The sequence below is a fragment of the Armigeres subalbatus genome, chromosome 3 (assembly GCF_024139115.2).
Source record: "Armigeres subalbatus isolate Guangzhou_Male chromosome 3, GZ_Asu_2, whole genome shotgun sequence".
Lineage (NCBI taxonomy): Eukaryota > Metazoa > Arthropoda > Insecta > Diptera > Culicidae > Armigeres > Armigeres subalbatus.
The window spans coordinates 396176066-396187970 of NC_085141.1; the positions used below are offsets into that span (position 1 = coordinate 396176066).

Consider the following 11905-nt stretch of genomic DNA (forward strand, 5'->3'; position numbering starts at 1 on the left):
GATCTACGTGTTTCCTACTATTTTAGATATAAGAATGACGTAGCTGAGCCGCCACTCAAAATGCTTGACTGGTTCCGGTTTACTTACCATAGAGAGTAATACTATTTTTGCGGTAGGTGGAAGATTTTGTCGGGGGAATAAAATTTGGGAGAGTACCTTGTAGGCGGCGTTCAGCAATGTGATTGCACGGTAGTTGCTACAATCCAGCTTATCGCCCTTTTCGTAGATGGGACACACGACACCTTCCATCCACTCCTGCGGCAGAACCTCATCCTCCCAAACCTTGGTAATCACCCAGTGCAGTGCTCTAGCCAGTGCCTCACCACCGTGTTTAAACAGCTCTCCTGGTAGTTGGTCAACTCCAGGGGCTTTGTTGTTTTTCAGTCGGCCGATCTCTTCCTGGATTTCCTGTAGATTTGGAGCCGGAAGTCGCATGTCCTGTGCGCGTGCTCTTAGGTTCATTACCATACCGCCACCGTTGTCTGCCATATCGCCATTCAGGTGCTCTTCGTAGTGCTGCCGCCACCTTTGGATCACCTCACGCTCGTTTGTAAGAAGGTTCCTGGGGCTGTGGCACGTGGCCCTTACGTGAACGGTTCAACTTCTCATAGAATTTTCGTGCGTTATTAGCGCGGTACAGTTCCTCCGTCTCTTCACGGTCTCGATCTTCTTGTTGGCGCTTTTTCCTCCGGAAAATCGAGTTTTGTCTGTTCCGCGCCCGTTTGTATCGTGCCTCGTTGGCCCTCGTGCGGTGTTGCAGCAATCTCGCCCATGCTGCATTCTTCTCCTCAACTAACTGCTCACATTCGCCGTCATACCAGTCGTTTCTCTGGTCCGGAGCCACCGTGCCTAGTGCAGCGGTTGCGGTGCTTCCAATGGCGGATCGAATATCTCTCCAGCCATCTCCAAGAGACGCTGCGCCTAGCTGCTCTTCCGTTGGGAGTGCCACTTCCAGCTGCTGCGCGTAGTGCCGACGCACTTTGAACCGGCGGCGGCGTGAGCGCAATTTTCTAACGGCGGCGGCGGCTTAGCCGGCGCCACGCCGCGGTTGTTCTCGGCGGCGGCGGCGGCGGCTCGGACCGGCGCGATTCAAAATTATCATTTCGTCAAACAATACATTTTTATAAATATTATTTGCACGTATCGTGCATTAATGGGAATAAGCATAATTTATATTGTATGCTGTTAAATAATCCTTCAGGAATACCTTGAGAAAATTCACCAAAGATTACTTTAAAAATTTCTTCAGGGATTACTTTACTATCTGATCCAGTGATTTCTCCAGGAATTCTTTTTGAAATTTCTTCATGAATTTCTTCAACAGTTCGTCCGGGAGGGTTTATAATTTCTAATGAAAATACTATCAAAAATCCTGAATTACGCCTTCCTTATCCTGGTGACCAAAAAGCAAGGCCATGCAGAAGGTAACTGGATCAATTTCACGGTACACTGTAAGTTTTTCGTACTTCCCTATGGCTATGAGCATCATCGTGTTGGTGTTATGACACAGGAATGCAAAAGTAGTGATAAAAACTGTAGAAGTGCATGATGAACACCAAGCTGCGATATGGCAATATTCAAATGGAGATGTAATGCCTACAAAAAAGATCAGATGAGAGAATTCTTGCAGGACATATGTGAGCACTAGAGTCCTATAAGAAGAGTAACGTCATATTCCACGTTTGACAGGTCTCCTGTTCGTTTGGAACGCGCATTTGAAAATAGTGAAAACCATACACAAATTTACGGGAACTGATGAAAGAAATTTTCCAGGAGTTTCTCATTCAGAAATTCTAGGACACGTATTATTCAATCCTCAGAACTTCTGGATAAGAGAATTCCTAAAATTTATAGATAAGGAATTCTTGGAGTGAATTGAGCAACTGGAAGTATAAACCACCCTCCCTCCACAATTTCACAGGAATTCTTGTAGAAGGAACTTTTAGAAGTCCTATCGAAAGAATTCCCTAGAATACAAGGGGAATAAATTTCCTATAATTCATAGGAGAAGAGTTTCTCATAATTCACGAGGGAGAAATTCCCCACAGTCATTAGAGAGAGAATGATCTAGAATTTCTAGGATAATGTGAGTCGAGATGTGAGTAATTTGCTAGGATTCTCGAAGGATAAATTCCTCCAAATTCCTTAAGGAGGAATTCATCTTAATTTTTGGGGGAGGGATTCCACAGAATTCGTGCGAGAGGAATTTCCCTGATCGTTCTGCGGGGCAATTCCCCAAAATTCCTGAATGAGTATTCCAGAGAATTTCTGTAGAAGGAATTCTTGTAGGTGAAATATTAATGAAAGATTAATCGTCATCTGACATCTGATGTCTCAATGACTATAAGGATAAAAATGTCACCTTAATCTAATTATTATACAAACATGGATAAAATATACTCATAATACAGCAATCAGAATACATAAGAAATACATCAATGCAATAATACAGGACTTAGCAATCTTCAGTTTTTTGTGTTAATTGGTACCTCGAAAAGTTCTGCGAAAAGTAGTTGTAGAGCAGCTGGTGATGGATTAAAATCTGAAGCTTCTGAAGGAGAAATTCTACAAAAATTCTAATGTAGGAATATTCCACAATTCTTGTATAACGAGTTCCTAGACTATCGAAAAAGAATCGTGGCTCCGTGAAGTGTTATACACGCCTGAGCTTTCCAAATAAACGAGCCTAAAAAAAACGAGTTTCTAGAGTTCCTGAAGAATTGAATTAAATAATTCTAATTTTTTTTCAAGTAATCTACTATTTTATGGTTACATATGGCCTAAAATTTAATTTACAGTGAACTCTCCCTAACTCGATGTTCTGTAACTCGATATTTTCCCTTACTCGATGAAATACAAAGTCCCTTGAATTTAACATACTGCGTTACCTCCGTAAGTCGATACCTCCCTTATACTCGATATTCTCTAAGTCGAAGTAATTTCCCAAAGCATTTTCACCTCGCTAAAGGCCAGTATCGACTTAAAAAGTAGAGAGGTTACGGAATTTTGTTCAATATTACCAAGAGGAATTTTGACAACTGATCTGCAAGGAGTAAATTGTCACTTTTACTTACGGAATAATCGAGCAGAATATTTTTCCGAAAGTAAAGTGACAGCTTCCATTACTTTGCGTGGGAACCTTACAAATGCCAATTCTGTTTTTTGTTCTTTTAGGCCAGTATCGACTTAAAAAGTAGAGAGGTTACGGAATTTTGTTCAATATTACCAAGAGGAATTTTGACAACTGATCTGCATGGAGAAAATTGTCACTTTTACTTACGGAATAATCGAGCAGAATATTTTTCCGAAAGTAAAGTGACAGCTTCCATTACTTTGCGTGGGAACCTTACAAATGCCAATTTTGTTTTTTGTTCTTTTCATGTGGATACTGTTGTAAGAATTTTGTTTCGATTCTTTACTTTTCCAATTCAGTGAACGGAATTTAACATGTGATTGAGATAGAAAAAGAAATTTCTTTTGAACACGATACCAACCTTAACTCGATGTTGTCAGAATTAGTTCACATGCACAACATATATGATGTCGGGCCATTAGGACGAATGCCGTTTGGTCGAATGTCATTTGGCCGAAAAGTTGAAAAACTTATATTGTGAGTAGTGAAAAGTGATTAATGAGAAGTGAGTAGAAAGAATTAGATTTCGCACATCTTAAAAGAAATAAGACGTGAGAAATAGGAAGTGAATAGAGATTTAAAAGTGAGAAGTAATATGTGAGACGTGAGCAGAGAAAAGTGAGAAGTGAGAAGTAAGAAGTGAGAGGTAAGAATTGAGAAATAGAAGTGAAAAGAAAGAAATTTGAGAAATGAGAACTGTGCAGTGAGAAGTGAGAAATTCAAAATGAGAAGTGAAAAGTAAGAAGTGAGAAGTAAGATTTGAGTAGTTAGAAGTGAAAAGTGAGAAATTCGAAGTGAATAGTGTGAAATGAGAAGCGAAAAGTGAGAAGTAAGAAGTATGAAGTGAGAGGTGAGCAGTTAAAAGTGAAAAATTTGAGATGTGATAAGTTAGAAATGAAAAGTGAGAAGTGAAAAGTGAATAGTAAAAGGTAAAAAGTGAGAAGTTAGAAGCGAGAAGTGAGAAGTTATAAATGAGAAATTCGAGATGAGAAGTGAAGAGTGAAATGTGAGGAGCAAAGTGTGAAGTGAATAGTGAGAAGGAAGAATTGCGAAGTGAGAAGTGAGTAGTGAAAAATGAGAAGTGAACAGTGAGAATGTTGAAGTGGGAAATGAGAAGTGAAAACTGAGGTTAAAATTGAAAATTTTCAGCCCAACATTTATTCCTTCCAACTTCCTTCTCCCTTTTTCCCTTCTTTCTTTTGTTTTTCCCCCTCTTTCTTCTTATTTCTTCCATCCTTATTCTTGCTCTTCCTTTTTTTCCTTTATCATTGTTCTTCTCTTCCTTCTTTTTACTACATTTTTCGGCCTTTCTTCTTCATTTCTTCTTTTTCTTTATTCTTCCTCTTTTCTTTTTCTTTCTTTTTTATTCTTTCTCTTCTAATTTTTTATCCTTTAGCCTTTCTCGTATACTAAGGCTGTGAACCATTCCACCGATTCGTTTAACTTTTAGTTAAAATTTGACACTTCGATGGTTATTTTCCCATCGTGGTTAAAATTTTACTCCGGAGCCGACCCATTTGAGTTTTGACAGATTGATAGTTATTCGGAACGAAATGGATTTGGCGCCAATTTTCTCGCGAACAAAGTTTAACTATTGAACTGTCAAATCTAACCATGCTCCGGAGCAGGGTTATTTTTAACCACGGCGAAATAACCATCGAACTGTCAAATTTTAACTAAAAGTTAAACGAATCGGTGGAATGGTTCACAGCCTAAGTATACGTAAAAATTATATGATCGCTCCAAAAACAAACTTTTTTAGAAGACCCGGAGACCCATAGTGTTATGTACCGATCGACTCAGTTCGACGGATTGAGGTGATGTCTGTGTGTATGTGTGCGACCCACGTACCAAAATGTAGCAAAAGTGTCACTCATTTTTCGGGCACTTATCCTCAACCAATTTCCTCGCAACAAGTTGCATTCGACGCAGACTTCTATCCCATTATTTCCTATTGAAATTTGGCCGGATCGAACTATGGGATCTATCCCATTGTTTCCTATTGAAAATTGGTCAGATCGGACTATGAGATCGGAAGTTATGGCCAAAATACTTTTTCGAATACTTTTCGGAATAATCGCGTAAAAAAGTGTCACTCATTTTTCGGAAACTTATCCTCAACTTCGCAATAAGTTGTATTCGACGCAGACTTCTTTCCGATTGCTTCCTATTGAAAATTGATCGGATCGGACTATGGGCTCGGAAGTTATGGACAAAAAAAAATTTTACGGAATAATCGTGTTAAAAAGTGTCACTCATTTTTCGGGCACTTATCCTTAACCGATTTGCTCGCAACAAGTTGTATTCGACGCAGACTTCTATCCCATTTTCCTATTGAAAATTGGCCGGATCGGACTATGGGATTGAAAGTGGCCAAAAAACTAATTTTAAATGCACGAGAAAGCGCCATCACCGTTAGGTGGATTAATCTGGGTTTTTCTTCTTTCTTCTTTCTTATTTTGTCTTCTTTCTTCTGTCTTATATCTCACTATTCACGTCTCACTTCGGAACATCTCGCTTTCTATATCCCAATTATCATCTTTCACTTCTCATCTCTTGCTTCTGTTTTCCTCACTACTCACTTCCAACTTCTCACTTCATAACTAACACATCTCACTTCTCACCATTAACTTGTCACTTCTCATTTATCATTCTCACTACTCACTTTTCACTTCTCGTTTCTCATTCTCACTACTCACTTCTCACTACTCTGTTCTCACTTCAAACATCTCATTTCTCACTTCTCACTACTCTGTATGTCACTTCTGATTTCACTGAATAAGGAAAGGAATTTAAACTATTCGGCCAAACGGCGTTCGACCAAATGACCCTTTCGTCCAAAAATTCTACCAAATTACCCTAAACTATATTTCTACACGTTATGGAAACTTTTGGAAAAAAAATATAAATGTGTTCTCTATCTCGATACCTCCCTAACTCGATGGTCCCTTCAATATCGAGTTAGGGAGAGTTCACTGTATTATTGTCAGGGGGGTTTTTGTTGACCAAATTTTATTAAATTTGGCCACAATATTCTTTGAATGTTATGCAAAGAATGTTAAGACCACATTCGAGCATAATTAGTTATAGAAAGCCACCCTGACAATAATACAACAAAACCTGCAAAAGCCGTCATTTCCCCTACCTATTTTTTTTTCTGGGGTACTGGTTTCGTGGGATGAAACCCCACCGAAGAAAGTGGTTACCCTCCAATACATTTTTCGAAATAAATCTATCACATGTTGCGCATATGCATAAATCGTGTTTCAGACATAGTAATTAAGACCAGTTGATTTTTTTATTATAAATATTTATCTTATATCTAAGAATGACTCAAACATGTTAAAAAAAATTGTTATTTTCAATAACAAATGTCTGAATGCCAATTTTTGCCACCTTGCGAGAAATTTTGGTGTGAAAAATGTGTAATTTTGTTGTGCATTGATTTAGCTGCCACTTTTTGCCACCTTGCGAGAAATTTTGGTGCGAAAAATGTGTAATTTTGTTCGTAAATCTCGAATTTCCTTCTTACAACTGAAAATATTGTTATGATTTAGTAGTTGAATGCTGTATTTTTATGTGCTGAATATGTTTCTAGAACATTGTTAAACTCAAAAATTCGACCATGCAAAGTTATTCATTGTGTACCAGTTTTTTGTTGGGTTAAATGACCTATTATCTAAAATTGAGTCATATTTTGTTCGTTTCAATAGATGTAGACCCATAGTGTCTTTGACAAAGTTTTTCTGTACATTATTTCTGACAACTTTCCCAAGAACGCCATTTTGTTTCAACAAATTTTGAAAAAAAATAAAATTTCTATCTCACTTTTAGGTGAATGAATCAAAAATAACATTTTCTCAAATGATACTCCTTGATGTATGCAACATACTTGCTGAACATACTATGCCATTTAAAACACGATTTCATACCGAAAAAGCTGACGATCACGTTTTTCGGGATTTTAACCACTGTGCAAAGCGAGGTGCAAAGCATAAACTGTCTTTTTAAATCTTGTTGACCTAACAGTGAAATCGACCTAATCCCGATGACCGCCGTGTGCACGTGGGTTTAACTTGAAAATGACAGCGGTTGAAAACGCCGCTGCCACACCACTACATTCGCATTGTTGATTGTTTTCCCGTTTTCTCCAACCGCCGTTGCTGTCAATCACGCAAACAAAATTCAATCGCAAGCAGTGAACGACGCTTTCGTTGTGCCGAATTTAATTTATGTGATTTTACGGTGGATTGGCAGTGAATTTGATTGATTTGTCAGAAAGATCTCGTGACAATGAACCGCTGGTAAGTGAAACCATCCAGAAATGTACATCAAATCCATCATCATCGACGGTTTCAAATCGTACGGCAAGCGTACCGAAATCCATGGCTTCGATCCGGAATTCAACGCCATCACCGGACTGAACGGGACCGGGAAGAGTAATATCCTTGATTCAATCTGTTTTGTGCTCGGTATCTCCAATTTGGTTCATGTGAGTATGAAATTAAATTTTGTTTCTAATTATCAATTACAGGGCTGGTAAATGCGATTATATTTTTTTCCTAATAATCTAGAGTAACATTATAAAAAGGTCTATAACGTAATTTAAAAATTACAATTACAATTTATAAGTGAAACGTAAACCGCTCTACAACAAAGATTGACAAGGATGGACAATTTATTCTAATAATAATTTCAAAGAAGTTAATGCTTCGAAGCGGTCGGTGTTGATAGTTCCTAAGTTTTAAAATTCCATTTCCATAGGTACGAGCAACGTCTCTCCAGGAGTTGGTCTACAAGAGCGGTCAAGCGGGAGTCACAAAGGCAACGGTCACGCTCGTATTTGATAACACCGATAAAGAGCAGTGTCCGCTCGGGTACGAGAAATGCAATGAAATTTCCATCACGCGCCAAATTGTCGTCGGCGGAAAGAACAAGTATCTCATCAATGGCAAGACAGTTCAGAACAAGAAAGTGCAAGATCTGTTCTGTTCGGTGCAGCTGAACGTGAACAACCCAAACTTTCTAATTATGCAGGGTCGTATCACCAAAGTGTTGAATATGAAACCGCAAGAGATTCTGTCTATGATTGAGGAGGCGGCTGGGACGAGCGTATATGAGGCCAAGCGAGAGCACTCGATCAAACTGATCGAGAAGAAAGACGCCAAACTGAATGAACTTTACACAGTTCTGCGCGAAGAAATTGAACCGAAATTGGAAAAGCTACGGAAGGAACGAGCGCATTATATAGAGTTTCAGAAGATATGCCGCGATATTGAGTATCTGACGAGATTGTACATTTCGCACAAGTACATTCAACACGTGAAATCCGTAGAAAACTCTGAAAAAGCTATCGCGGGTTTGAATGGCGTGATTGATGGTCATCGGAAAAAGATCGAATCACATATTACGGAGAGCAAAGAGATCGAGGATAGTGCAAAAGCTTTGCAGGAATTGATAGATACCGAAGGAGGTGGTATTCTGTCGGAATTGGAATCGGAGTTGAGCGCTGAGAGTAAGAAGGAGGCTACTGCTTCGGCAGAAAGAGACAGCACTAAGGAAAATATAGGAGCTGAACAGAGGAAACTTAAAAACCTCCAAAAGAGTATTAAAGATGACGAAAATGCCTTACAGAAGAAAGAAGCGGAAATGCAAAAAACAGGAGATATGTTTCAAAGTTTGAAGGATGCAGATGAAGCGGATGCAAAAGCTTTCGCTGACGCTCAGAAGCGTTTCGAGGCGGTCAGCGCCGGCTTGTCAACAAATGAAGACGGTGAAGCTGCAACATTGCAGGACCAATTGATATCCGCGAAACAGAAAGCTGCCGAATCTGCTACATCTATCAAGCAAAGTGAGATGGAGTTGAAGCATTGTCAACAACTTTTAAAAACAAAACAGGGTGATATGAACTCCAGTGACGCTGCTTATCTGGAAGATAAGAAAAAGTTGACCAAAACCGAATCTCAAATCCAATCCATCACAGCGGAACTGCAGAAGATCGACTACGAAGAGGGTACGATCGAACAGCTGCACGAGCGAAAGCAAGTATTGTCCCACGAAATCCGCAATCTCAAAGGTGAGTTGGATCGAAAAAATGCCTATCGGTGGGAGTTCCAGTATCGTGACCCAGAACCAAACTTTGACCGCTCGGCAGTGCATGGAATGGTCGCTAAACTGGTGTCGATCCGGGACAAGAAATATGCACTCAGTTTGGGCACGGCAGCTGGAGGTAGCTTATACAGTGTTGTCGTCGACACGGACACAATCGGTAAGAAGTTACTCCAAAAAGGTCAGTTACAAAGCCGAACCACCATGATCCCGTTGAACAAGATCACGAACCGTGCGATCGATAACAATACTGTTCGGGTTGCGGACAATTTGGTTGGCAAAGGTCGGGCAGTCACTGCTCTGTCATGCGTAAACTACGACCGCCAGCTGGAACCGGCAATGAAGTTCGTTTTTGGGTACTCCTTCCTAGCGGACGATATGAATGTGGCGAAGCAGGTGACCTACCATCCCCAGATTATGTCGCGAACGGTAACTTTGGACGGTGACGTTGTTGATCCCAGTGGAACATTATCCGGAGGTGCCAGACAGAAAGGAGCAGCCGTACTGCTCGAGGTCGAAGAGATTAATCAGATTCAGAAGCTGTTGGCGCAGAAGGAGGCTGAATATCAGCAAGTTTGTGCCGAGATAAGGTGGGTGATTTTTAAAATCTTTGAATATCATGTTTTATCGATCGAATTTTGATTTCAGCAAATTGGAACGCATTGCTCATCGATATAATCAGTTGAAGGAGCAGTTGGATATGATGAATTACGAATTGAAGACACTACAGCAGCGTCTGGCTCAAACCTCGTATCAACAAGCTCAACAAGAAATTGAAGAGCTGAAAACAAAAATTGGTAAGTATTCCACTGAAGTTCCGTGAAGCGGAGCATCTTCTTCTGGGTTGTTTATGTTATTTCAGTATCCGGTAATTAGTTTTTCTATTGTCAATATCAATCATGATTCAGGGGATGTAAATTATAATTGTAGCTGATGAGTATTAAAATTATAACAAGAACAATTTTATTTTTCTGTAAACAGAAACTTTGAAGCAAACCATGGTGGACGCCCGCCAAGCACAGACAGCAGCAAATGCTAAAGTGAAGGACTTAACGGCGAAAATTGCCGACAGTAAAGGGCATCGCGAACGCGAATTGAAAGCCGCAGAAGATGAGTTAAAACGGGCAAAGAAAAAGAGCGATGAAAGTCGAAAGAATTGGAAAAAGCACGAGCAAAGTTTTGAAACGCTTCGGCTAGAAATCGAAGAACTGCAGAAAGGTATTGCGACAGCGAAAGAACAAGCCACCAAACTGGGAGAAACGATAGCGGAATTGCAGCAGAAGCTTCAAGGTGCAAACGAAAATAGTGCAGAAATGACCAAGGCTGTAGCTGCCGTTAAACAGAAGATCAAAGAACACAAAGACAAAATCAACAGTCAGAATAAAGAGCTGAAAGCGAAATATCACCACAGGGACAAACTGTTGAAGCAAAACGAAGAAATGGAGTTGGATATCAAGAAGAAGGAAAACGAAATCCAAAAAGTTCGAAACGAGAACAAGGATGGATACAACAAGATCAGCGCGCTCGAAGAAAAATATCCCTGGATCAGCGAAGACAAAGAATTTTTCGGGGTGAAGAACACCCGCTACGATTATAATAAAGAAGACCCCCAGGAGGCAGGTCGAAAGCTAAACAAACTGCAGGACTCGAAAGAAAAGATGAGCAGAAACATCAACCAGAAAGCGATGGTGCTGCTCGAACGTGAAGAGGAACAATACAAGGAGGTGATGCGTCGCAAACAGGTTGTCGAAGATGATAAGAAAAAGATCCAGAAAATCATCACCGATCTCGACGAGGAGAAAAAGAAACAACTCAAAGTGGCATGGACCGAGGTGAACGAAAACTTTGGAAGCATTTTCAGCACTCTGCTCCCGGGAACGCAAGCTCAGCTGAAACCCCCCGACGGCGTTGACTTCATGAAGGGTCTCGAGGTGAAGGTCGGCTTCAACGGAATGTGGAAGGAATCGCTCACGGAACTGAGCGGTGGCCAACGGTCCCTGGTTGCCCTATCCCTTATTCTAGCCATGTTGAAATACAAACCGGCTCCGCTCTACATCCTGGATGAGGTGGATGCTGCGTTGGATCTGTCCCACACGCAGAACATTGGCAACATGTTGAAGGCCCATTTCACCAATTCCCAGTTCGTTATCGTGTCACTTAAGGACGGTATGTTCAACAACGCAAACGTGCTGTTCCGAACCAAGTTTATCGACGGAATGTCCGGTGTTACGAGGACGGTCAATGTTGCGCACGCCAAGTCGAAAGCTGCCGGACGGTGATTTTGTTGGCATCAAGGTAAAAAAGGTTTAGCTAAAAGTTAGAAGGTACAAACAGTTCATTTTTTTAGTACTTTAGAGTATTGAATGAAATATGCGAATAGATGCGTAAGAATAATTTTTGAAGGGTTTTGGATAATGTAGAACAGAAAAGAAATTTCTTACAGGCCTAGAAGTTGAGTAAATATTTTTTGGTTTATTCCTATTTTTTGGCTTAACATATTTATTAGAACTAAATGGTATCGGTTTTCAATACAAAGGCATTTCAATCGAGATTAATTTGTCTTAATGGGCTTTGACCTTGCAACGACCTGCACGATTTCATGCTGCAGATGGCTGTTTCTATCTTTTGCATTGATCTTCTTCGCTACCACTTTTCGAAATATCT

At 40.2% G+C, this 11905-nt stretch overlaps 1 protein-coding gene across 1 annotated transcript; it reads left to right on the top strand.

Annotated features, from left to right (window-relative positions):
* Positions 1-7292: 7292 nt before the first annotated feature.
* On the top strand, positions 7293-11635 carry LOC134226870 (structural maintenance of chromosomes protein 2). Its single transcript, XM_062707923.1, has 4 exons — positions 7293-7625; positions 7898-9831; positions 9890-10038; positions 10223-11635. The coding sequence occupies exons 1-4, from the start codon at positions 7458-7460 to the stop codon at positions 11518-11520; spliced, it is 3549 nt and encodes a 1182-aa protein (XP_062563907.1). The 5' UTR covers positions 7293-7457; the 3' UTR covers positions 11521-11635.
* The last annotated feature ends 270 nt before the right edge of the window (positions 11636-11905 follow it).

Excerpts from the sequence above, each read along its gene's own strand:
- LOC134226870 (XM_062707923.1), top strand. The coding sequence starts at position 7,458 with ATGTACATCAAATCCATCATCATCGACGGTTTCAAATCGTACGGCAAG. Across the intron at positions 9,832-9,889 it reads CAAGTTTGTGCCGAGATAAG|CAAATTGGAACGCATTGCTC; the intron begins GTGGGTGATTTT and ends TTTTGATTTCAG. Across the intron at positions 10,039-10,222 it reads AGAGCTGAAAACAAAAATTG|AAACTTTGAAGCAAACCATG; the intron begins GTAAGTATTCCA and ends TTCTGTAAACAG.